General features: G+C 38.1%; 1 protein-coding gene across 4 annotated transcripts; it reads left to right on the plus strand.

The window, feature by feature from the left end:
* The first annotated feature begins 6,812 nt into the window (after window positions 1-6,812).
* Window positions 6,813-26,271, plus strand: TBC1D7 (TBC1 domain family member 7). 4 transcript variants are annotated; one of them, XM_035552418.2, is made up of 9 exons: window positions 6,813-6,903; window positions 7,807-8,009; window positions 8,450-8,622; window positions 9,294-9,374; window positions 13,100-13,287; window positions 15,715-15,852; window positions 17,525-17,670; window positions 25,100-25,229; window positions 26,040-26,271. In XM_035552418.2, exons 3-9 carry the CDS (start codon window positions 8,562-8,564, stop codon window positions 26,124-26,126), a joined length of 831 nt encoding a protein of 276 aa, XP_035408311.1. In that variant the 5' UTR covers window positions 6,813-6,903; window positions 7,807-8,009; window positions 8,450-8,561; the 3' UTR covers window positions 26,127-26,271. The 4 variants fall into 4 exon arrangements, with proteins under 4 accessions (XP_035408311.1, XP_035408308.1, XP_035408313.1 ...); XM_035552415.2 differs by having other exon boundaries at window positions 8,450-8,573; XM_035552420.2 differs by having other exon boundaries at window positions 8,450-8,568.
* The last annotated feature ends 807 nt before the right edge of the window (window positions 26,272-27,078 follow it).

The raw sequence follows: 27,078 nt of genomic DNA on the forward strand, positions 1-27,078 counted from the left end.
GAAAATTACTGCATTAAAAGTGAGTCTATCTCTGTCGCAGAGCTAGGAAGTTCAGCTATAAACTGTGCTGAGCTGTTTCAGCTGAACGTATTTTGGTTAAAACAGACAATTTTTCCATTTCCTGTTCTATGCCTTTTGCTTGCATTTCCATAACAGCAGAATCAATTTCCCATAGGACACCCTGCCCTTCTGGCTACAGAAATTGCTAGCTCTGAATAATTTCTGTTTAGGACTACAGAAGGAACAGGGCCTCCATGGAAAAGGGACTGAGTCACTTGCTGATTAGACAAAGCTCACAGCTATCCACCCACATTTGGCAAACTGCTTCCTTAAAAGCTTACTGCTTTCACGTGCTTGAAGTACCTTGAAAACATTAACAAGTCCCCACAAAATGAGCTCTTGTGATTATCTCCATTTTGCAGCTGGCAAGGTGGAGGCAGAGGTGAAGTTGGTGGGATGTCTCTGAAGAATTTCTCTTTTCTATTAATTTCCTGTTTGTTTGTTTGTTTTCTTCTTTTGTTTTTCTGAATTAGATTTGCTTTCTCCCTGTGGCTGAACCCATAACTTGAAATGTTGCTGTCAGAAGGCCCTCCAAATGTCCAAGAGTAAAATTTCTCATTGTAGACCAGGTACGAGTTTAGGTCTTTATGGAATTTCAGCTTGCTTGGAAATAGTTTTGCAAATACTATTTTTTTAAAAAACAGTTTTTATTTACTTGCAGCTTCTTAGTATTTTTAATGGCATTTTTTGTAGTTATTTTTTTCTCCTTTTATGGACTGACAGGTCTGAATTGTTTAGCATTAAAAAAGATTTTAAAACTGGAAGATTTGAAATCGCAAGCTGCTATTTTAAAATACATATGGAGATATTTGTGTTTGTAACAGGATCTCAGTGGTTTTATGAAGGAGGTACACACCATTCATGATTTTAACCTTGTCTTTTGAAAACTAGAGACGAAATGGTAAACCATGCTCTCCAAGGCCACACAGAGCACATCTATGACATTCAGATACTAGATCCTGCTGCTTTAATTTCTAGTTCCCTTTAAATAGTTCTTAAGCTTAATATAATTCTCATACATTATAATTAATATAGTCATATATAATTAATGTCTAATTAGCTGCTGTGGTTTGTGAATGCCAAATAAGCTAGTGTTGTCTGCACAGTCTAAGTTCAAATCCATCAGTTTATAAAAGTGCTAGCAACACCAAAGCCAATACCAGCAGCTTTATCTAAGTGAATAAATTTTGTGCAGCCCTATCTGTGGAGGGGCAGGTGAGAGACACTGCACTCTGCAAGCATTGATTTTAAAACCAAGCTTATAAAATCAGCAGCAGATCTATGTGCTCACCAGGAAATCACTAAAACAGTGAATCAGCCTGGAAAAGTCCAAGTCACTCCACAGTTCTGTTCGACATTTCAAGAAAGGGTGTTAACCCTACAGTTCACACTGCTCAGTTTGGCAAGGATTTCTGGTAAAAACAAAACAAAACAAAACAAAAAAACACTTCATAGGTAATTCCTTTTATTTCCCACTGGTAAATTCTCAGCGCTAATAGCAGCAAATCATCACCTGGAGAGGCAGAAGACAATCATCCCAGTGTAATTTGGGAATTTATGAGGTAAATTGTTCAGTGTTTTTTACAGTTTTCCATTATTCCCCGTGACAGCAACCAGTAAGCAGGACATTGGCACTACTTTTAGTGACTATGAGAAATGGACCTAGAAGGCTGAGAGAGAAAACCATGATCAGGAGGGAGGTGGAGACTATTTTGTCTTATCACAAAACAAACACCACTCAGCCATTCCGGTTTAATGGCTTGTCTTCATGTGTTAAAACAAGCCTCAAAACCATGACTGATATAATTTAGAGTAATTAATTAGTTGCTGCTCAATCCTTTAAATGAGTGTGCTAGCAAAGTCCTCTGAGCTCCACCGAGATCAAAAGCCAGCTTGTGTACAAGGTTCCCCACCCGCCTTGGTAGGCAGGCTTTTTGAAAGAAGGTGATTAAGTGACAAATTACTCTTTGGGGGTACCACTTCTGGGTATGCTGTGTGGCTTTGGTTGGATCTGAGCCTTTCACCCCTCATTAGTGATCCCAGCGATCCCAGCGATTAGCGATCCCAGTCACTGGGTTAGGTTCTTGCTGTTGACCCTAGGGAGCAGATTGGAGCTATTTTGATTTTTATTTTTTTAATGTTATATGAGAGCTATCAGATAACACGGGCTATTGAACTCGATGGCCAAATGCTCAAGCATAGTCACCCGGTGCTGCTCTCACTGCGGGTGGTGGCAAAGAAGGGTGGTAATGGTTGAGCAACACCGACTGCTGGGACCTGGCTGTTAAAATGCCGCCTTGAAACCCTGGCCAAGTGCTCGCTGTAGAGAATGTCTGCTTCAAATCTTCCCAGGGACTGAAACAAACTGTCTCCACCTTCATCTTGGGTCACAGGACTCAAGAGGAGTCAAACTCTTTGTAACTCCTCCTTCAGTCCACTGCACTGTGCAGCTTATCCAGGCCCTAAAGTTTTGGGAGTGCTTGGTTGAATGAGGAATGCAGATCCAACCTCTATAGCCAGCTGGTGACCTTGGATTAACCTCTAGGCACACTTCTGGCTTTGATACAAGGAGAAGTGCTGTAAGGATAAAACATGGTCCTAACTCCAACTTGCTGTCTCATGTTCGTGGCAAGTACTTTCACATTGCCACAGTTTTTGCTCCATCTCTGGCCATATAGCATAGTCATAATAGCTATACCTGATCTGTATGCATGATCTCTTCATTAAGACTCTCAAGGCCTGTCATTTAATTTTCCCCATGTGCCTAAACTGACCAACATTTGTCTCATTATCATCTCATTGTCCCATCTGAATTAAAGAGAAACCAAACAGAGAAAAGATTATTTGGGACTATTCAATTATTTGTTATTACGTTGTGCCCCAAATATGCCATGCTCACTGACAGAACAAAGCACGGCTTTTTTTACTATTTAAAAACTCACAACCCTTTTTTCAGTCAAAAACATCAATAACATCCTTTGAACTCAGCTACTAGTCAGGTGTGTAGCAGAATCAGGGCATGCATGGTTGATATCTGAGGTTAAGCAAAATATCCAAGTTATGATTGGAACCCAGAAGACATCCTAAAAAATCACTAACATGGTCTTAAAACAAATCCATTTACTACTGGAGTGAGCAACTGCATTTTGTTATTCCCTTAGTAATTGTCTTGCAGTTTCCACATGTCTTCAGACAAAAGCATGTCTTCTCTGAAGTGCTCTCATTCTCTGACAGAAAGGGAAAACAGAGAAGTAGGACACATCTGCACTCAGCTTTCCCAGTTCAGCTGCTCATCAGGTGTGTTTGGCCCTGTGGGCCTTTACTTTGCTGCCATCTGGGGATGTGTATTCATGATTACAGAGATAGTGTTTGGTCTGCTTGGAGACAGACCTGGTGCTACCATGCTGAAATGAAAGGCTAGGTTCCCTTTTGCTGCCAAATTGTTTTATGATATTTTTATTACCCCAGAGTGTTTTTGTTTTGTTTTGTTTTTCATCTCACTTCAATGAGGGATTGAGTTGGAAACATTTATAGCTCCAACATTTGCATTCTTCTCTCAGGTAGAATGGAGACAGCAGAATGATGCTGTTTTGGCCAGGAAATGGGGTCAAGCTTTTCTCGATCTGCTGATGGTCATAATGAAAAGGTTTTGTGAATGTGTAAATAAATTGTCCTTTCCATTAACATAGCCCTACTCACCATCTGGAACTGTTCAGGCTCCTGAAGAAACAGGAGACTGTATATTAGAAAAGCTGAAATTACCAAATTTATAACTCCATTCCAAAACATTAATCATGTCCTACTACAATAGGAACAAGGGATGGTGCATCAGCAGACTGAAAGTATGCACTAGTTTTGATATACAGTGAAGATGTCCTCAGCCAAGTGTCCTTAAAAGAAAGAAGCGAATCTTCAGTTAGTTCAGAGCAAATGAAACTCACCTGAAAACTTTGCTTATTTTTTATATGTTACAGTATGCATTTAATGACATAGAAATATGGACCTCTGTGCTGTGTAAAATCAATGTTCCATTGCTTTGCATTTTCATCTTCTTTTGGTAATTTCACACAATAAGGTGTGCTTCCAGTAACCATCTGCAATTCAGATAGGTCAGGCATACATGAGAGAACAAAGCCCAAAACACTTTCCAAGATTCAACAGCACAAAACTCCCATAAAATTATTCCAGCTTTAAGAGCAAAAGCATTACTTTTCAAGAACCATGGGCACAACACAGTTCATATTTTGCAAGAAAGAAAAACATTAGCAATGCCCTTTTGGCTTCCTTCTCATGTGACTTTATATGTCAGTGAGTAATTCACTTTTGCAATACAGACCTATCACTAGAAAATACAAATGCATTTATACTCAAATTAACAGATAAAGGTGAGAGATGCAGTATGCTAGCAGGATGCTAATTATTTTGGCTTTACTATCTGAGGTAATTCCAAGTCAATTCCAAACCTGTTCCTCTTTTATGTGTTATATCTTTTTGGATGTTATTGCACTTAAAAAAAACTAACATTTAGGTTATTATTGTTCCAAGAGATGCCTTGGAAGGTATTATTGATTAAAGATAATTTAACCAATCAATATTATTATAAACAGTCTTTCACTCAGCTGATTGACTCCTGCAGCTATTCATGATGAAATTCTGCTTTCATTTACAATGGCAACTAATAGATTCCATTGGTAAGAATGAAAATACTTCATCTCCCTAGACAAAGGACAATCAGATCATTGTTTGGTTTATGAAAATGTAGGCAGTTTAATATGTTGATTAAAGTAATGCAAACACCTGTGTGCTTTGCAACACTGATTTACAGCACATAGAGTCATTTAGCCATTTTCAGTGCAGGTAGATGTACAAGGGTAGTTATAAAGAAATAAGGCAGTTAAATAAAGATGGATAAATATAAATAAAATGTAGATAAATATAAATACAATATAGAAAACATAAATAAAATAAAGAAAATAGTAAGCATGTCCAAATGTTTATAGGGCTGTCTTTCTTAAAAAAATAGGTTTGCAGGCTTTTTTTTCACTTTATATCTGTCACCAAACAATAGTCTTTGTCATCATTAGCAGTTCATGCTAAGCCTATGCTTTTAATTTCGATTATGTATGTTTTGAAAAGTCTCTAATTAATTTCTTTAATTAATTTCCTAGTGATCTAAATATAGTGACTAGTAGTCAGATTTACAACTGACTTTGATTGGGATTCCACTATAAACTATTAAATACATGTTAGAAACTGTTTACAGACACCATTAAGGAAAATGGTGTGTTTCAGAAACATGATTGAGAAATCTGCAATATGTAGAGTTTAGAAACTTTTCTAGGGGGAGCATATTATTTTTTTTTGGGTGGTGGTATTGATTTTATGCTATATTTTTATGCAGCTAAATTTTTCAGACTTATTTTTACTATTTATTTGATTAATCAAAGCCATCATTATTGCATTAACCTAATACAAATCCAGAGCACAGTGCGTGGTAGCTCAGCTGCTTAAAATATTTTTGTATCTGCTGTGCAATGAAACAGTGTTAAGACAAATTGTGCTAGCTTCAGCCCTTTTTAGAGCACCACTAAAGCTATGTGACACATATTGACAAGGCCAAGAATAAGTACTTAAAAATGACAGAGATTTGATTGAACTTGTGTAGCATTTTCCTGAATCTTGCGATGCTGATTAGCTCCCAGCAGCACCAAAGAGGTCTCACACAGAGGCAACTGCCACCTATCGACAAAAGATGCGTTCGATGCCAATGGCCGAAAACTGCAAAAAAAAAAAAATGGCACCAGGCTGCCACCTGCTGCTGTGCAGAATTACTTCAACAAACACATTTGTGAGGCCACAGCATCAATCCTCGACGAGCTGGCTTCAACAAAAGCGTGACCATTGTGCGGCAGCGTGCTTTTCTCTAGGCATCCAAAAAGCGTTGCTCAGGATTATAGAAAGGGAAGTTCTGTCTGCTTGAAAACAGGCCACTTATAGGAACCTAAAAAGCTATCTGGAGGGGATCTAGCATTTTGAAGTCTCAGTGTTGCTGGCTGAAGTGTTTGATGGTTAATGTTCCTGCTTCCAGAATGGGACTGTGAGCTGAGAACTCAGCTTCTGTTAAAAGAAGCTGCCTAGCTGCCTATCCCTTGGAATCGGGCAGCATAATGCTGTCCAGATCTCAAAACTCTGAACAACGAAAACATGAAGAAACTAAAACACGGTGTCCCATGATTTTGGCAGCACAGGGTGAATTTTGGGTGCTGGCCTTCCCCCAGTGAGTCCCTTCATCTGACATGAGGGGTGGAAGTTTTAGTGTCAGGTACAGAGGAAATCTTGTTGGAAAGCCCAACAGCTTTCTACAGGTTATTGTAAGTAAACTGTCCCTCCCTATCACCGTAGATGGCCCACACTGCTAAGCATAAAACAGTAAATAATACAGCGTGGGCAGTATTAGGCTTGCTATTCTTGGCCTCAGTGTTAGCTCTTTATCAGTAGGCATTACTGATCTGGGGGAGTGCTGCAGTTGGTGGGTCACTTCTCTAAGTATCTCCTAACTGGCCACAGCCTGCTTCTGTCAAACTTGAAGACGTGTATGAGGGATGACGGTTTGCTTTTCTGTTTATTTTGTGTTTCTTTGTTGGGTCTAAACCCAACAGTTTTTAATCCTTCCAGTTTTTAATCCTTCTTTGCCTCTTTGCGCGTGCCCGCCCCCCCCAGTAACTGGGCACAGTGCGACCGTTGGTCACGCGCGGCGCTGCTCACCGCCGTTGTGTGGGCGGTGCCCGCGCATGCGCCTCTCGCCATCCGGCTGCCGTGTGGGGCCGCGTCCGGATGCTGGAGGTGCGGGTCTGGCTCTGGTCCCCGGAGGGGTTAGCTGGTGGGAGGGAAGGAGGGGGGGGGGGGGGGGTATTATTAATTATCATAATTAATATTGTATCGGTTCTTTCTTATAGATAGTGCTCTTATTCTATGTGTTGTTCCTGTTTTGTGACTGTGCTGTCAGCTTGCCACAAATGGTAGAGGCTGAATGTTTTCTAAGTAGTGCATATTAAATTCAAACAAATATTTTAAGGGTAATTGAACGTCTGTACCACCTTAACTCAGCTTTTAGGCGTTGCTGCACTATAAGTAATGACTGTGATATTCATGCACTATGCATTTAAGGGCCCAGCAGTCATTTTCATAGGGACAGTGCATAACTGGAATGTCTTGCAAGTAATATAAATATTTTTTTCTCTGGCTTGAAGATGGTATTTGTCTGATCTCAGCACTAATTCAGGCCTTTGCTGCTTTATATTTTTCTGGTTGGTCTTGGCTGTGATCCTACAAAGCACTCAAAATGGACTTAGTTTGAAAAACAAATAGGTCTAGTGCATATACAAGTTTGCTGCTTGAAAAAATGTGACCTTATATCTGCAAATGCTGTGCTCCTGTTGTGTGTGCTTCAGTTTAGCAAGGAAAAGAATAATTTAACTAGGAAAGGTTTTTGGTATGTAATTCACCCATTGAAGTAAAAACTGTCCCTCAAAACAAATAATTTTTCTCCAAATTTTGCTGTTGTCACTGGGCTTAAAAGTTGAGGTTGTTTGTAACTCTTTGAGTTACAAAACATAGTTTTATCGTATTTGTAAGCCTGCAAAGGAGAGGAGAGAATCGATATTTAAAGGCTTGAGCTGCATTGAAATGTGAATGTTTGTTATGAAACACATGGTTCTTGCTACAATAATTTACCATTGTTTCCAGTACAAGGATGAGACAGTTATGTCCCTTTAGTACCAGAATGACAAGCTCAAGACTGGGTGTTGCGGTGTCTGATAACAACATGAACATTTAATTCAAGTCTGCAACTTAAGAACAAAACTGCAGATCTAGCCTTATCCTTTGCTGTCACTTCTGTGTTACTGAAGCCAACACTGGCTTGCTCTTGCCTCTGGTTACCTTGTCTGGTGAGTATGAAACCTGATGAATTTTACTTATTTGGATAACGGTTATATGTGGTTAGAATTTCTGTAGCCAAAATTTTGTCAGGCTCTTAACTGTATTTTTATATTGGTTTTGAAATATATGAAATCACCTAAAAAAAGACGCTTCAGCATTTTTTGAAACTGTAACGTAATTTACTGCAGGAATAATAGTGTAAAAAGTCACTGTCTTTCGTTTCAAAATTGAATATATTTAGATCTTGTTTAGGTCCAGTTATCTATTTTTATGATCGTCAATGTTAGCATATGATGAAGAAAATCTTGGAAGATTTTCATATTCTGTAGAGTTTATTAATACTATAGAGTCATAGGCAGTCAATTTTTATCAGTGTGCAGCAGTACTTGACTTTAATGTAATAGGAATTTATACTTGTAACTCAAAAGGGGAATTACTGTTTCTCCAGAAGAAATCAATCATGGCTGACGACTCTCAGAGAAACTTTCGCTCGGTGTATTATGAAAAAGTGGGATTTCGTGGAGTTGAAGAGAAGAAGTCACTGGAAATTTTGTTAAAAGATGACCGGTTGGGCAAGTCAATTTCACTCTTTCCTCTATTCGTTTGGTGATTTAGCATCAGGTAGGGGAGGGAATAATAGATGGTTTGTAGCAGCTGTGCTTAATACTCACTAAAGTTTTTCATCCTTTACCTTTAATCTCTCTGTTTGTACTAGCAGTCCTTTGAGTTTCAAGGAGTCGAGGATATGAATTGTAAAAACTATTAAGGATCTGTGCTTGCGTGTTTTTTTTCTCATTCTCTACGCTTAAGTGAAAACAATTAGTGAAAACAATTTTATCTGAAAGTACATATGCTGTGTACGTAAATACGTATCATGCTGTTAGTTCCATCTAACCTCAAAATGATGATTTTATTATTGCTGTTGGTCTTTGAGGAATGCCTATAATGGAATAGAAAGAGAAGAGTTGTCCTTTTAACAGAGTGCTTAATTGCTTTGACATAGCAACATCGCAACAAAATGCCTATAAAAATGGTAGTTTCTTCCTAGTGAAAGCTGGGGCAGCTATAGTTTTATTGTGTATCAAGCCAATGTATGTTATTTTCCAGAATAAATACTGTTACAGTTTATATAGCTTATTCTATTCCCAACTGAGGTGGTGAAAGCATTTGTTGGTAATAAATCATGAAAGTGGAGATTTCTACCTGCTTGTCATACTTAGGTAATTCATAGACTGGGGACTATTGACATATTAAAATTTAACATTTTTCTTCAATTTTTTATTTCTCTACAGATATTGAGAAGCTTTGCACGTTTAGTCAAAGGTTCCCTCTCCCATCCATGTATCGTATACTGGTGTGGAAGGTTCTTTTAGGTATGAAACAACATCTGTGATTCTCTGTAGAAATGAGCATGTAGAATGTGCTCTCTCTTTCTCAGTGCTAATGACATGGATTATTCTGTACTCTTGTCTACTGCCATATTTAGTCTATTTTTACATCCACTGAGGATGCACAATAGCAGTTATAAAGCTTAATATCACATGCATACTTCCTGAGAACTTTTGCAGAAGTGTACAGAGAAGAGTGTATTTTAGTCTTAACGTTATCCAAGTAAGTCTATTGGAATGGATTTAAAAGGTGGCTTTTAAGTCACTGATACTTGATAAGGTTTTCAGTTCTGTTCCTAAAATAAAACACAACTGAGTTGGAGTAAAGTGGTGATTAAACTTGAAAAGGTAGGCAAGCTATGGAAATGTATGTTTAAGAGAAGCTTTGTGTTCTTGGTTTGAAGATTACTTCTGGTTTTGATTCTGGATTTGGATGGTATTTGCCAGTGAAGAAGTTATGAGGCCAGAGACAAAGTATGGCATCCCCAGAAACGATAATAAAAAATAAATAATAAAAGAAAAATTCAATTTTCTTTGAAGGGTATTTGTCAGATGACCAGTTGAAAAGTATTAATGACTTTGCAGTAGGTGGTCAAGTGTGTCAGATTTATTGGATACAAGGTGATGCTGCTTGGGGACAGGAGGGGTTGTGGAGGGCCCAGGAGTTCTGACCTGTATCAGGTATCTGGAGAGGTTCCCATAGAGTTACCAAGTGTAAAGAAACACTGCTGGACCAGTTGTGAAGGTAGGTTGTGTGACTGAATCTCTGAAAGAGAAATGTGACCTATTGCACTGTTGGTGGCTGAGTATGCCACTGTTGAAAAGCTTAGGGGGGACTCCCATGCTGAGTGTTGTATTACTACAGCTGTGGTCACACCTGGGATGCTGCTTCATCAGGGAGACACCTGCAGTATTTGTCTGCAGGTTGGCTTGCAAGCTACTATCTTCTGCCCTCTGCAGCCATCCTGCTTCTCCATTGGCTGTTGGCTCTCTGGAATATGCGATACAGTTCCTATAAACATCTCCTATCTGAGGATTTTGGCATGTGATTCATAGTCAAAAAGATTGATGACTCTTGCTTCAGATTGAATAGTTGGGAAACAAACAAATAAACAAAAAATGTTTTTTATCCATTTCAGGATGCTTGTTTATTTTAGCTTCTGCCATAATCTTGAAAGTTCAAATAAATGTATTCTCTTTCTCTTTTTGGTCTCCATGTGCACTACACATGGAGTTTGAAATAATGTGTTAGGAAGTTTTATTTGAATTTTTAACAGTCTTTTAAAATATTTGTCTTTTTTTTTCTTTTCCCCTTCAATTTCCTACAACTTAAAAATTGTGCCTTCATAATAATGATTATTTGGATTTGTAAGCCTCTTTTTGGGAGAGGTGGTAAATGAGCAGTGTGTAGAAGGTGCAACATGTAAAGTATAGAAGTTGAAGTTCTTTATATTGATCACAGAACTAGCAGTAGTCCTGCCTGATAAAAATCTCCGCAGTTAGAGCACTAATTTTAGGATGAAAAGAAATCTTGTAACCCTGGGCCTTAGTGAAGTAGTCAGCATCCTTTAAAGAATTTGTAACAGGAAATATAGTGTAGGTGGTTTGAACAGGTAACTTAGTACAAGATCCTTCAGCCAAAATCGTAATAGCAAAATACAGTCTCTCGGCAAATTTGCAACTCACTGCAGAGCAAGTGGTATATCTTTGGCTGTTTTAGGTAGGATGATTTGTGAATCCATGTGATTATATAAACTGCAATGATTTTTAGGCTAGCTCCATCTGAGTTAATTGTATGGAAAATTACCTCAATATCTGAGTACACAGAAAACAAGAGGAAGGTTTTCAAAGCCTTTTTTTTTTTTTTAGGATTCCGTATTTTAAAAGCTTTCAAAATAATTTATCTCAAGTACACAAGCTGTAATTTTGTGTACTCTCTGGGTGACCAGAGTACAAGGAATTTTCTTATGCTGCATCACAGTGTTAACACTGATTTGAAGAGCTGGCTTTCTAAATGGCAATACAGAAGCTCTTTCCCTAAATGACTGGAACAACAGCCCAGTCCATTTCTGGTGGGAGGTATTAAATCTCTAAATAATGTTAATACTTTAACAGAAGGGATTCTGTCCTCTCAGCAGAATCATTTCAGACACCTGCCAAGCCTTGGTGCTGTCCCAGGTTACATGGTATGTCAGAGATGTCTCTTAACTTCCTGTTCAAGTATGACTCGTGATGGTGTTGAGGCTAAAATGGTTTTTAGATATCCCTGTGTTAAGATCCTTTTCTGTCAGCTCAAGGTAGTCTTCTCTATTTAAGCAAAGCAGTTGGCAGTGTGTACATATGTAGTTGTTGACTCTGTTTTTGTGTCACATGAGAAATGTCCTGCTCTGTCCCAGCTTCTGCAGTGCAGGTGGATTTGCAGTTGGGAAATAAGTTACTGTCTGTTGTGCTTGATACTAAAACTCAGCCATTTCATGGTTTAACACTTGACAGCAATATTTTTATTTTAAATGAGAGATGAAAGCAGCAGGTAGCCTGTTTAAGGACTGAGTTTTGAAGAATATTTTGTTCTCATGGGTTTCTACACCAGAAAGAGTTCTGCTCCACTGGTGGTATGAAAGAGGCATTTTTTTGCTTTGGTGTTTCTAAGATCTTGTTTCTATTGAAGCCAGTGACAGTTCTGTTCTGAACATCAGCGCATAGCAAGGTTGAGCCTTGAGTTAGGGGAATGATAGAATGAAATGTTGAGCATCTCTTCTGGATATCATAAACAACTCCTTTTTTTTTTTTCTGCCTCTCTACTTGGATACATTTAATTTTTTTTTCCTCCTAGGGAGCTAGAAAAATGTACTGTACTGAGAAAGTTAAACTTGCATTTTTAATTTGAAACTTTTAATTTAAACTTTGCATAAATTTGGGTGTTAACTCTTAATCTGTAATATGCAACTGTGGGATTGATTTTGCTTCTGAATGTTCTTTTAGAGAGGATTAATCTCTATGGTACAGTGCACTAAGAAGTTTCCAGCGGAGATCTACCAGTAAACCGAATAATGAGATTGGGATGTACAGTATGTTTGCATTAGTTAATTGCATGTATATATTTTCTGGTCATCTCAGATGAAGTGTATAATTTCAGAACACAAACAGCTAGCATATATAAAAATCATTCTGTATCCATTTTGTTTTCAAAATAAAATGAAGCTACACACAAATATGCAATTAATACTATATTAAAGCTTACAGATAGGTATAAACAAGTAACAAGTCAGATTCACAATTGAAAAATAAAGCTAGCTTGGTGAAGAGGGAGAGCACACCAATAAAGTTATTTTCCATCTGTCCCAGTATTGACATTTCTTACCAGCACATTAATGTAATGTACAAAAGAATTAGCATTCATTTGTTGAAAAATTCGTAGAAGAGCTTCAGAAACAATTCTCAACAGTTGATGAGAAACAATAGTACAAGTTTAGATTTTGTCTATGCTTGGTTAAAATATATAGTTTGTTTTTGTAAATCTAATGCTAAAGTGCTCTCTTAGCTTCCCTTCTTAGAGGGTTTTCTCCCTGTATTCTTTGAACAAGTTTATAGAAAAATAGCACTGCCAGGTCCTACATTTTTGTAGGCAGATATCTTGGAAAGGGAGTTTAGAGTACTCTGTTTTTTATCTTTACAGTTGCTTTTATTTTTTTTTTCCTTCTGCTTTTTAGGAATTATTCCTCCTCACCATAAATCTCATGCCTCGGTGATGAACTACCGGAAGGAGCAGTACAGGGATGTACACCATGCTCTTCGTGTAATTCGTTTTATCAATGATTCTACCCCACAGGAAGATGTTTTCCTCCGCATACATCAACTGGAATCAGGAAAATTGCCTCGAAACTTGGCGTTTCCTTTGGTGAGCTGTCATTTTGATAGTCTTTTAAGCATTCTGGCTAACTTTATGCTATATTTTTATACTTTATACTATATATTTTTTTCAAGCATATAGCTAACTTATGATATAAGCCAGTAAGAAACTGAGCTGCATGTAGCAAAAGTACGTGTAGATAAATTCATGTAAGGGGAAAGAAAAACAGAGAAGTGCTGTTATAAAATAAGGTATTTTAGTTGAAGTGCTTTTCTTTTTTTGTTCCCTTAAATACTTACATAAAGTTGTATGTCTTAAAATGTCTTTTATATACTTCCACTGCTAGGCTTTTAGCCTTTTTTATTCTAGTTTTCACTTTCACAGTTTCTTCATAGCAATGAAGTCAAAATGACTTGGTACTGGATCTTGTAGATTGTTCACTTTCCTACAATGAGGATAATTCAGAGCCAGTACTAGCAGCAATATGTTGCAAATTACATCATATTTCTAAATAATTTGTTTTAAGATCTAGATTTTAAAGTACTGTTCTCCTTTTTCGGCTAGTCTGAACTGATCAAGGCTTAGTCAGATAACACTCTGTGGTTTACAGTGCACTCACATGTAGGTAAAAAAGTATATTTTGATGATAAGTATATTGTATGATGATAAAAACCGTGTGTAGACCTTATGTATAAGCCTCTATAAAAGAGGAGGTGATGAAAGGAGCCATGGGACTTGCTGAGGTGGATTTTATCCTATGTCTAATGTTAATTTATCCATGTTCACAGTAGTCCAGCTTACTTTATTTTTCATCTAAACAAACTAAACAAAACTTGATGTAGGAGCTTACACGGTATTTTTATTTGACCAGGAATGGAAGATCTACATACTCCTTTGTCCAGTTGTGGCTTTATTAGCTCACAGGCTTGCTTTCCTTTCTGATAGGCTATTTTGCTGTTCTGCAGGGTGTATTTTCGACAGATAAAGTGAACATAGAAAGTCCAGCAGTGTTTTGAGTTAAGGGATTGTATGCAGCATCCTCTTCTTGGAGGAGCGAGAGTGTTTTGTGCACTTGCCATTGCCTAGGAATGCAGTCATCCTGCCCTGCAAGTTTCCTGTAGACAAATTTCCTTGACAGAATATTCTAAAAGTTCATCCTTTCTAGAGCAGTATTGCTTTCTGAGCAAGTGTTTTGTCAGTGCGTTCCAGAGTACTAGATGGTTTCAGTACTGTGATGAGATTTAATAGAGATGAGGGTTAGCAGAGCCACTGTTGTTCGTCCTGAAAGTTATGCTCGTTTTGCTGCAGAAAACATTTGTTCCATTTTATGTCAGCCTCTTTTCAGTGAAGACACTGACCCCTTAAACTTATAAAAAGTTACAGCTTATTACAGCTTGATAGTAATGCAGATGTTTTTCAGTGGAGGCAGAGGGAGTATGAAGGTGGTATTTTGAAGAGATATTTGGGTCATTTAGTGGGCTTCCATGATTTGCACATGTTCTGCATCTGAAAGCAGCTTAATTAGGGGGATGTGTGCATTGCAGCCATCTATGTAACAGAAGCATATCCAAGCAGTATTTCCCCTGAACCTTGTTTCTGCTCAAGACTATCGATGTGTTTTGCATGAATTCTAATCTGCACCAAAGTTTATGATACTACAGCTTACTGCTACTGATGGTTACGTGAGGACAGACCGTGGATTTGCATCTAACTTGTTACCCCAAGTCCTAATGTAGTCAGTACTGCCTGCTTAAGGAAAACTTTAAGGAACACAGGGCAAGTATGATGCCTCTCCTGATGCATCTTCCTAGTTGAGAGGCTTCCTGAGCTAGTTGTTGACATAAGGCCTGGCTGATTTAGACTTAACTCACCTCTATCCTGTGTGCAGTCATACCAGTAATTGTTTTTTAGGCATGCTGGTACCTTTTGGTAGGAAAGTGTACCCTCTGGAGAAAGGAAGATAGTATGCCCACCACGTGCTCTAGTCTTGTATTGTGGGGAATAATCACCTGGAAAAGATATTTCTTTCTAGCTATTGTGTAGCTAACACCCATGGCAAAGGTGTTTGAGGGGTATGTTTGGCAAGGAAAAGGATGAAAATATCTGCTGCTATGTAGTAAAAAAATTAATGTGGGGCATAGAAGTAGGAATGTTGCTATGCCATTAGGAGGTAATCTCATTTAAGAATATTTGAGAACTTTGGATCAGATTTTTTCCAAATTCCTGTTGTCTGCTTGGTTTTAAAAGCAAGAGAAGTCTTATTTGTTCTGCTTTAATAGGTATCTGGTCACTATAATGCATCTGTTGCCCAGTGCTTTATTTATGAATGTCAGAACAGGTAGTATCTATCTTTGCATACTTTGGTTCCACTTTGGTTTTGCAAAGAGTAGGGAAAAGGAATGTAAGAATAACTTAAATCAGGTATTCTCATACTTCTTTGTAGTTAGTTTTTTTTTTTTTGGTTTTGTTTTCCAGGAGCCAGAAGATGAAGTGTTTCTTGCTATTGCTAAAGCAATGGAGGAAATGGTGGAGGATCCTATAGAATGCTATTGGCTTGTCAGTAGCTTTGTTAATCAGCTGAACAGCAAGCACAAAGATGCATTGCAACAACTGGTAAGGGAACGATTTTTTTTTTGTGTGAGGAGAGCAGTAAGTAAGGGAGAAGGAAGTCATAGAAAGCATGCATGCTGGGCGTTTTGGAAGTTGCAGTGTATGGAGGTAACCACAATGTCAGAGGCTGCATCCATGGATTATGTTCTGGCAGGAGCAGTGCTTTTTGCATTGTGATTGTACTCTGCTGGAGGAAACTTTGTCTAAAATAGCAAACAAAACCAATTTTTTAATGTTGCATTGTAGGTTTTGACTATTTTTTTTTAAGTCAGCTGAAGCTTACATTGTATTTAGGTGAATTATATTTCATTCAGTTAAGAATTTTCTTTATGTTAAACAATTAAAGATATAACAAACTTCAGGACATCTTGACTTAGGTCTTTTGCTTTTTTGGCTGCATCCCTGGCATTCACATGCTGTTCACTGGATGACAGTGGGGCAATGCACAATTGTTTTGCTTTATAAATGGAGCAGGGTATTTTGTGTCTTCAGAAAGACAGCATGTTACAAACTAAGTTACAATTAAAAGTGTAACAGGACTTTGTCACTGATCATTCAAATGCTCTCAGAGAACGTTAATTTTGCATTTCTGTATTACTGCTTTATAAAGTGATTATAAAGCAAATGCATACTTATAAAAAATTCCTTTGTTATAGAAAAGTTTTTGTAATTCTTCAAATAGTCGTAAAAGATAAACATTTTAGTTAATATCCACTGATATAAAAATATGAGTATCTGCTCTGGCAATCAATGAAAACCTGTTGCAGAAAATTACGTATGTCCTTTGTTGTTCTTGAAACACAAAAACACATTTTAAGTCTTTTCTGCTTCTGCCAGAGGTGATACCAACTATACCAATTTCTGTATTTCCTTTAAAAGGACAGAGGAGCATTTTTAAAGAAGGTATGTGCCTCAGTTACATAGGGATGTCTCCCTAAGTTTTTATTTTAATGTACAAGTTGCACCAAGACTGTAGATGTTAGAATATGGACAAAGGAAGTGCTTTTTTTTTAATTTGAAAGCTGAAGTTATTAGCAGCTTACATAATTATGAGAAAAAGTATAAAGACACTGGAATTTATGAAAATTTGTATTGTGGTACATTAGACTTTAAGCAAAATGAACATTATTCACATTTTTAAGCATATTTGTATGCTCTTCTGTTGCCTTTTCTAAATACTTAAACAGGAAGTCAGTGTCCAGCTTTTATTATATTGCACAGGGATTTGCTCTGAGAATTGTTTTTCTTGTTTTCACTGCATTGTGTATAGGTTTTTATGATGCGTGCTAAGATTATTACCTTTGAGGTGAATGAAACTCAATTTTACTTGTGAAGATAGCTGTAATTAGTGCAGGTTTAATCTCTGCATTGCATTAAGCTCTCAAACACCTCCTTGCATTAGTGAGTAGTGCATATTTTGGAAATCCTGCTAGTGGTCAGCAATTTAAGGAACCTGGGGCTATTTATTTACTAAAGTACTAAATCGCAAAAATCAGTGATACTTTTATTTTGGAACACCAGGGTTTAGTTAAAATAATGTAAGTTCATTATTTTAATGTGTGTTTTTATGCTTGCAGGTCTTCAAAGACACATCTTGCTTTACAGTGAGCTGTAATAATGGAGGGGAGGGCACTCTGGTGTTACTTATCCTAAAATTTTCCAATTCGTTTTTCAGCCAAAAATTCTGGAGCAGTATTTGAACATTGAAGATAACAGACTCCTGATGCATCTAAAAGCATGTGCTGCAATGAGCAAACTCCCTTATGATCTTTGGTTCAAAAAGTGTTTTGCAGGCTGTTTACCTGAGTCCAGTTTACAGAGGCAAGCTCTTTTTTTCCCCTTTCTGTTTGTAATTGCATAGTAATTTTAGCTCCTTGTTACCATAAGCAGGCAATGAGCTTTCCTTATCTTTATCTGTAATGAAGGTATGAAGTTAGCTTTATTGCTGACTTGGAAATGACAAAATTTGATTTGATCCCACTCATTACTGATGTGAGGTAATCTGAGTGTGATCACTTCTGGTATTGACGTGTAAAAAGGATGGAGTTAAATATAGTGGCTTATTCTGTTTCACACTTTTTTCCTCCTAGGATTTAAAACTCCAAATCCCCTCTTAGTGATAGGCAGCTGAAAGTAGTTAGTTTTCAGGCTTTTTAACCAAAATCACTCCTTAGGGAGTGATTATAATACTGTATTACCACCAGATGAAAAAGATTTTGGGAGTGTTGGTTTTAATTAAAAAATAAATAAATACTATGCCAGGTTGATCATTACAGAGTTCATGAAATAGTGCATTATATCAGGATTCCATGGTTGGAAATAGGCTGTCCAGCTTTTAAAAGGGGGAAATTCTTGTGCATGGTAATTCTCCAATGGGCCTTTGAACTGAAGCTTCTGTGGATTCTCTAATTCTGCCATCTGAAAACTCTTGGAAAGTGGAAAATTCAAGTTAAATGAAAAGAAGCATAATGTTTCTGCATTAACATAGATGCTGCTAATAGCTGAGCAAGAAGTGGTACAGAGAAAACAATGGTCTCATTTTCTGCCACCTTTTAAAACTTTGAGCAGAAACAAGGTTCAGGGGAAATCTTACTCTAGCACCTCCAGGGCTTCAGTGGCTGCTATAAAAACACTGTCCTGGTTTCAGCTAGGATAGAGTTAATTTTCCTCCTAGTAGCTGGTAGGGTGCTAAGTTTCAGATTTAGGATGAGAAGAATGTTGATAACACACAGATGTTTTAATTGTTGCAGAGCAGTGTTTACACTAAGCCAAGGACTTTTCAGCTTCTTGCTCTGTCCTGCCAGCGGGCAGGCTAGGGGTGCAGCAGGAGCTGGGAGGGGACAGACCCAGGACAGCTGACCCAAACTGGCCAAAGGGGTATTCCATACCGTCTGATGTCATGCTAAACAATATATAATGGGTGGCTAGCCATGGTGGGGGGGGGGACCGGCTGCTCGGGGATAGGCTGGGCATCGGTCAGCAGGTGGTGAGCAATTGCATTGTGCATCACTTGTTTCGTACACAGTAGTAGTAGTACTATTATCTTTATTATTTTTTTTACTGTCTTAATAAACTGTCTCTATCTCAGCCCACAGGCTTCGTTTTCCTGTTTCTCTCCCCCATTCCAGAGATGGAGGGGGGAGGGTGAGCGAACAGCTGTGTGGTGCTTAGCTGCTGGCTGGGTTAAACCACAACAATCACTGAAATTGAGAGTTTTGTTGAATGCTCTGTAGAAAAGATACTTTGCTTTATTGTGGTAGAGTTGTTTGCAATCTGAATAGTGAGTGCAGTCTTCCTTGCTTATCTGAGTTTTTACATTTCATGAGGGCAAGTGCGGAACAGCTGTTCTTTAAAATATTCCCCCCCACACACGTTAAGAAAATATGAGGGTTTTAGGGAACAAGCTATAAGATTAATATTTATGCTTTTCAGTCTTGTGGTGCAATGGTCTTTACGGTTGTGTATGTTCTACTGTTGGCAAGGAAGGTGTCTGACAGAAAGCAGTTTTTGGAACCAGAACTGAAAGAGTTGGTGGCAGACTTTTTGGTGTTACCCTTTGTGCTGCGTGGTCATCGTTACATGTGTAGTTCTTCTTACCAACACCAGTAAGGCTCCAAAGTAGTCCGTGCTGTATAGAGGTTGTGTGTGATGTGAGGGTTAAAAACTTTTACTACTGTTGGGGCCACAGAAATTATGTAAGCATGTATGAAATGTTTGTTACATCTTTAAAGACAATTGACTATGTGTGATTTGTCTGTATCTGTGTTGCACATTTGTATTTATAGGCTCATTTTAGCAGGTAACAATTGACCTGGTTTCATCCAGTTTTCTCTGTATGAAACTTAATACAGTTTGTCAGTAGATGTGACTGTTCCACCTGGGACTTGCCAGTCTGCTCAGAACTTCATTTCTGTAGGCTGCTGGGGTACAAAATGACCTCCGCAAGCATTAGGAACCTCTTTCCATGTCTTCTAATAGATGTTTTAATTTACAGCTTAAAGGATTTAACGTTGAGGCTAGGTGTTCTGGCTAAGAAATTTGCAATAGAGCAGCTTTACTATTGGAGGATTCCATTCTTTTGACACTTCTGTTGAAAACTGCATGTTTTGTGGAGCTGTCTCATCTAGACAGTGTAAAAGAAAAAAATCTAGATGAACTTTGATTTTCCTATTTTATATTGTCAGAATTTTCTGTTTCAGCTTCTGTAATTTTGAAACAGTTCATTTACATAAAATGTTTTATCTAGTTAGTGTACTGTTTAGCATTCTCATATTCTATTTTAATTAGCAAAGTAAAATAATTTGACCTGAAAATATTTAAATAACTTTTTTTTTTCCATGGTAAATATCCAAATACTGTCTTTTATATCACTCTGCAGTAAAAAACTTCGGAGGGTTGGAACTTCTGATGGTGCAGCAATCCCGTTTACCAACAATTCTTGTGAGAACATGATAAAAGTGCACTTTTCCTTGGCAGTTTAGGTTTTTGAATTGCTTCATTGTAATGAAAATAGCCTCATTTGCTAAGGAGATAAAATACTTTGTGGGCAGCATGTGACAGATGAGCTTAATGCTTGGAGGTTCAGTTTGGATTAGAATCTAGAAGCCCGAATGCTTATCTGAAATGTATCTAAATGGCAGCATTGGAACTGCTGAGAACTGAAAGCAGGTCTCCAATTCTCCTGTGAGTTTCACTTTTTCCTCAAGTGAGAGATGACATGAGCTCAGTATTTTATGGTTTAATTTAACTTATGATTTAGTACTACATTTCTTAGAGAGGTTGCTTGCTTTGTCTAAATTGTAGCCTTCTCTGCCAGGCAGCTAAATTTAAATTTCATCTTTTTTTCAAAGGTGTACAAGATTTGGATGTGCTATGCAGAAATTTTATCCAATAATGGTGAGATGAATTGTGCATAATCAGCTGTATTCCTGACAAGTGTTGTCATTTCAGAATACGTACTGTTTCATAGTACACTTCTCCTACTTTTGTCATAGGTAAAAGTTGTGCATCAATTTCACTTAAGTGGGTTTGGCAAACCAACGTAGAAAGCTTTCATGTAGAAACATTTCTTTCGAGCTTATGCATTGTCTTTGCTCTGCTTGTGCTAAATGCTCTTAAAATGTAATAAGCTTCTTTCCAAATGTCTTTAAGGTGCCACATTGGTAAAAAGTACAGCAGACTGGGCACTCTGAAGGCTCTGTATCCTCAGGATTCTGTTACTGCACCTGGAATTATAGACAGGCAGCTTCCTAGAACATGAACCTGCCTGTAGAATGGACTCCAGAGGGACAGAAAGGATTACTTCTGTCTGACGTGGGGAGAAAACTGAGTTGCACCTTTGTTTATACTCCCCATTGCTCTATTTGCTCTCATTCTGCATCTGGGTATCTGGTCATCTGTTCAGCAAGCCCCATGTGTGGAGAGTTTTCAAATGGCGCTGTGTGGGGCCTCAGCTGGAGAGCCTTGCTGTTAAAGCAAGGTGTCCATTTTGCAGCTTCAGCTCTACAGGCCAAATTACACCTTAGCTGCCAGTTTGCTCTGATATAACAGAAATAGTGGAGCTTTGCAGATATGGTTGTGTATAAGCCAGGCATTTTTTATTGCTTAGTGTTGCTAGTCATATATCATATCCATAGCTGACATTTTCAGTCCTCACTGAAGACTTGGCACGGTAATAGCTGGTGGGTTGGGATGGGCTTAGGTTAGTGGCCTCTGGTAATTTGTTTGTGGCAAAGTATTCTGTAGTTCTCCTGAAATCCTACTGCCTTTCAAACTGGCACTAACGCAGGTATTAATGTACAGCTTATGCAGTTTTACAACTGTGATCTCTGTGTTCTGCTTAAATTACATCAGTTGTAAAAATGAGTCATTTAGTAGAAACAACAGAAATATAAAAGATACCTTCAATTTACTGTGGAAGGGATGTGGGCTGCTACAGTTTCTCTGCTCTGCAGAGAAACTTAAGTCACTTGTTTGCCTATGTCTAAGTAATTGAGCTGCTTCACAGCTGTCTTCATGGCTGGTGCAAGATCACAGTATGATGTCAGGATGAGACTTGTATGTGCCTCATCATGTCCTTGCACTTCTGTTCCCATTGGAAGGATACCTGGATGTGCAGAGGAGTGAGTAGTGGTACTCATTAAACGTCTATGCACCAGATGACTGGAGGACCAGAACCAGGGAATAAGGTTGAATAAGCTTACCCTGCAGCCTGGGTGTAGCCTTTGGGGGGAGGGGGAAAGCTGTGAGGTTCACAACAACTTTCTCAGAAAAAGAGAGCGCAGCAACACTAGGATGCTTTTTGCTCTAGTACCCCACTGTAGTGATTGAGGAACCTGAGAAACGCCCTTGAGAATGTTGTTTTTCCATGCACATACAAATCATGTCCTGGCTACAGAAAAAAAAAACTCAGTGAAAATTAAGTGGCTTCGTTTGCGTAGTTCTTGCCATTCTCTTTACTTTCATAGCTTCCAATGTCTTTATATTTTTCCTTGTGGTTTTTACTACTATTTCACTGTTCAAGAAACACCCACAAGAGTGCTCTTGTGGCTAATCGGTTACAATTATATATCACAGAGGATGGTATTATTATAGTTTTTTATGACTTTAGTGTGCACTTTTTTTTTTAAGTGGTCCTGAGTAGGGCTACAAGCATGGTTGCATGACATACGTTAGTTTTCCCATCTCTGAGAGAATCAAAAAAACCTGCTAAAAGTTATAATCCCTGACAGTACACTTGATGTTTACATACACAAGTTTTTGCTGTTATTTAAGTAGTGAAAGTAGAGTATAGATGTTACTATCAGTAAAGATACAATGCATAAAGGTTGCTATTTTAGGCTAGAATAATCAAAATAATTGTTTCCTTGAGACTGCCTTGACTTTTTTCTAGTCTAAGTAAACATTTTTCTGACACAGTTTGTTGCAGTTTCTGGTTCTATGGTATAGACAAGGTACTGATTGCTGGTCTGTTTATCAGTGCCACAGTCATTTCATTATTGCTGTTACTGGTGGAATTACGCTGACAGTACCAATAGCTGGAAATGTTAAGGGGGAAAAAGCAGCAGACACAGCTAGTTAGTGCTAACATCTCATCCACTTAGCAATGTACCCTCTTCCCAAGTTTGTTAGAAGCTGGTGATTTAGATACTGCATCTGGTTTGCCAGTGTTAAAATACTTGTTCTGGAATCAGACTAAATAATAGGAAAACATTTGAGTTTTTGAGCATGAAATGTAACCTACTGTAATGTAATTATGGGGACTAGAGTCGGGGACTTGGAAGCAAAATAGGGAAGAAGGTTTAGTAGTGTATGTTAGAATTAGTAGGTTTATACTGAAACTAACATGGGGTTTAATAGAAACCTGAAAAATTCTTTCCTGTCTTTGAGTCTGTATTGCCATTTGTATTACAGTTCTGATGCCCATGAAGCACCTGGGGAGCTATGCTTGGGTTCTGAACAGAAAGGTTTGAGAAGGAAAATGTATTAGAAGTAAATGGGAATCACTTGTACAGTGTGGAAGAGGAATGCGTTCTCAGTTTTCTCATAGCCTTGCTTAAAGCTTCTAGACTTGACATCAACATCAGTGTAATATCTACAGTGACCACTTGTCCTCAGATTCTTGAACCACAAAGGAAGCAAAATTTTAATTGTTCCTGTCCTTGTGGGTTTTGTAGTCATTTTTAATCCTATGAAGACAGGGAAATAAAAATAAATTGCAAAGGGGAGAGAAATTAGCTATGCCTTTTTTCCCCTATCTATCCATGTGGGTTTTTTGTTTGTTTCCTTCATTTTAAAGGATAGTCATGGGGATTTTATGTATTCTTTTCCAAGCTTCTTTATTATAAATTAAATTCTGGTCTTTTTTTTTTTTTTTTGAGGAATGGAGAGGTAAAAGCAGTGTCAAACCAGCTGTGTGGTTGGAAGGTTATCAAGCTGATAAAGATTTGACTTGAGTCACAGTTTAAAAAATGAAATTAAAAAATGTGTAACAGCAGCAGTCATTCCACTTTAGGAGTTAAAAAAGCCTTTGCTTAAAGGTGTGATACCAACTCTTTAACACAGCTGTCAATGTTTATGCCTTCATTGTGTTCTCTTGGCACTCAAGGCTGAAATGCAAGTTCTTCTGAGACAAAAGGTGATGTAAAAATTTTTGTCTTCTGAAGAAACACACCTGTAGATCCAAGTTTGTAGGTGGGCTGCAGAAGATGCTAACCAATTATAGTTACTGGATTCAGAGATTATGGAGGATAGTATGTGATCATGTCCCTCATGTCAAAGGAGAAACATTTATTGGAAAGGAGAAACTTTTTTAACAAGTGTCTGGATGGAGTAAGCACAGTAATCCTCAGACTTTCTGACACAGCTCTTAAAAGTCAAGAACTGAAAATAATGCAAAACCATAGAAGCTGCCATCTGACAGATGGTTTCACACTGGTTTTGGATAATCTTTCATCCCGTGTCTGTTGAGTTGGGCCAGAGATAGAGTTGCTGGCTGAAGGATGGGTTCAAATTGTTACAGGCTGTTCTAGTAATGTGGATCTCCTTTAATATTCACAGTTCTGTTGCTAAAGAACTTGCAGCCTTTGGAGGCCTGTTCTTCAGGTTTCTTTAAAACTGTGAGGTCTGGGCACAGCTTCAAAGAAGTGATAGGAGTGCTTCGTTAATTCTGAGAGAATCTGTGCACAGTGGAGTGGATTGAAACACTTCATAGTTGTTCTTTGTGTCTAATTTGAGCGTTATGGATGTATCTTGCTGATGTATAATATTTATATCTCCTACAGGAAGGACCTGGAATATTTCGCTGCTTGAGATGTAGTAGTTCAGTATTTCATCCTTTTGAATTTTCATCTACTTAACTATTTGAAGAGCGCGTTTATTAAGTGTGCTAGTAAACTGTGTTTCTTTTTATTCACTAGGAAAAATTCTCACCCTTACTATGCTGTGTAGAATAATTGTCACAGTTAAAGCTATTAAAACAAGATTTACTTCAGCCTTGCAAACAGTTGCATTTCTAACCAAGAACACACCCTATCAATACATTTGTTTGCCATCACCCCAGTCTGTACAGATTGAGGAGTTGATAAAATGTCTTGTATTTACCCTGATGCGAATAATTAATGCATTTGCTCTTATTCAGAAAAATTATCTGGAAAAAGGTGATTGTAAAAAAAAAACTGTTCTAGCAGATAAATAAACAGGTAAGGACTACAGTAATGTGTGGTGATTGCTTTTTCATCTCTTTTTCTAGAGTTTGGGACAAAATTATTAGTGGGTCCTGCAAAATTCTTGTTTTTGTTGCTTTGGAGATATTATTAACCTTTAAAATGAAAATAATAGCACTGACTGCAGCAGAAAAGATCACCCAATTTTTGGAAAATGTAAGTACTCTTCTGTGCTTCACAATTACCATCTATGGCTTATAAAAGTGTTTTGACCTTTTGGCGTCAGAGTGTTTTGTATATCATAAACATACTATAAGGAGCTATATTATTCCCTGAGAGTAGCGTTGTAGTACCAAGGTGCAGGGAGGAATGAGAGGAGTAGTTGCTTCTATCAGAAGGTAAAGCTTTCATAGAATGAAACGATTATTGGCTTTGCGTAATATATTATCTGTGTTTGTGCAGATTTGACAATATTCTTATACTGAAGAGTTTTTCTGTGAAAGTAAGTGCAGATGAAGTTAGATTCATTTTTCCAGAGCCTCCTTCTAGGGCTGGAGTCTGGCACCCTTTTTATTCCTTTACTGAGTGTCAGCCTGTAGACTCAAAGCACATTCTTTGTTGATGTAAGTATAGGATCTTGAACCTGACCCTGAACTTTCCTTCTGTGGATGGTAGTGAGCATGACAGCAGGGTTGTAGGATCCTAATGTAACCTGGGTTAGATGGTTTAGATATGTTTGTGGTCATGGATGGCCAGTATGAGTAATGCCTGATGTCAGATGAGAGGTGTAAAGTGAGAGATGCCTGAGTGGACACCTTCTCTTGTTTTGTAAATAAAAGTTTTATGTTTAAAATGTGGGAGTAACATGGTGCACGTAGGGCTGAGGGATGGTAGGATGGGGAGATGAGATTATAGCTTAGCTTTGTGTAAAGAGATAAAACTTGAACTTGAGGTTTAAAATCTTTATTTGAAACAACAGTCCAAATAAAGTACAATGACAAAGCATCTTAACCCAATCTTTTGCAGATTCCTCAAGATAACACTGATGCTATTGTCAGCAAAGCAGTGGATCTGTGGCGCACACAGTGTGGGACTCCAGCACACTCAGTCTGAGAACTTTCTTTGTTTATGGAAGTTTGGGGAAAAAGAAAAGACACTTGAAAAGTTTCCTTTTACTGTGATTCCCCTGTCGTGGTGTAATGCTCTTAATTTCTTCTTCTATGTAAAGATGCTATTAAAGCAGTTTATGGCATAATGATCAATGTGTAAATATTTTTCAATAAATTTAGGTGGAGTGAGGATACCTAGTGGTGATGTGATCATGTCCAGAGTGTTTCTTGGCCAGCCAGCTACAGTATTCTGATTGCACAGTGTGTTCCAAGGCTTTTGGGGATGTAAATCTAACTCCTGAAACAAGGTAAATAAACTGGCTTGTAAAAAAAAAAAAAAAATGTATGCCAGCTTATACTTGATATAGCTAGTTACTACTTGGAGGTGCTTTTAATGTGAATATACTGAGTGTCTGCTAGTTTGCTGAAACTTTTTGATGAAGAAAAATCATTCCTTTGCTGGAAATGTGCGTGTACTCTATGAATACTCTAAATGTCCAGGCAGCTTTTGAGTATTGCCATCTGGACCCAACCCACAGGGAAGTCTGTTGCCTCCCTGGGGCTCAGGTGAGAGACATTGCTAGGAAAGTCACTCACCTGGTATGGCCCACCGACTACTACCCGCAACTGGTTTTTCAGGCTGGTAATGATGAAGTAGCAAGGAGAAGTCCGAGAGTGATCAAAGGGGACTTAAGGGCTTTGGGGCAACTAGTTAAAGGTTCAGGGGCACAGGTTGTGTTTGCCTCTGTCCTTCCGATAGGGGGGATCGATGTTGACAAGCAGACTCGTCATAATACGTGGCTTTGGGACTGGTGCAACCGGCAGAACTTTGGGTTTGTTGATTATGGGAAGGTCTATGCGACACTGGGCCACTGCTGGCACCAGGTGGGATGCGCTTCTCAGGGGGGGAAAAGGATTTTTGCTCAGGAGTTAGCGGGGCTGATAGATAGGGCTTT

The sequence above is a fragment of the Cygnus atratus genome, chromosome 2 (genome assembly GCF_013377495.2).
Source record: "Cygnus atratus isolate AKBS03 ecotype Queensland, Australia chromosome 2, CAtr_DNAZoo_HiC_assembly, whole genome shotgun sequence".
NCBI lineage: Eukaryota > Metazoa > Chordata > Aves > Anseriformes > Anatidae > Cygnus > Cygnus atratus.

Coding starts and splice junctions, on each gene's coding strand:
- TBC1D7 (XM_035552415.2), top strand. CDS start 8,462: ATGGCTGACGACTCTCAGAGAAACTTTCGCTCGGTGTATTATGAAAAA. Junction 8,574..9,293: donor GTTAAAAGATGACCGGTTGG/GCAAGTCAATTT, acceptor ATTTCTCTACAG/ATATTGAGAAGCTTTGCACG. Junction 13,288..15,714: donor GAAACTTGGCGTTTCCTTTG/GTGAGCTGTCAT, acceptor TTTGTTTTCCAG/GAGCCAGAAGATGAAGTGTT.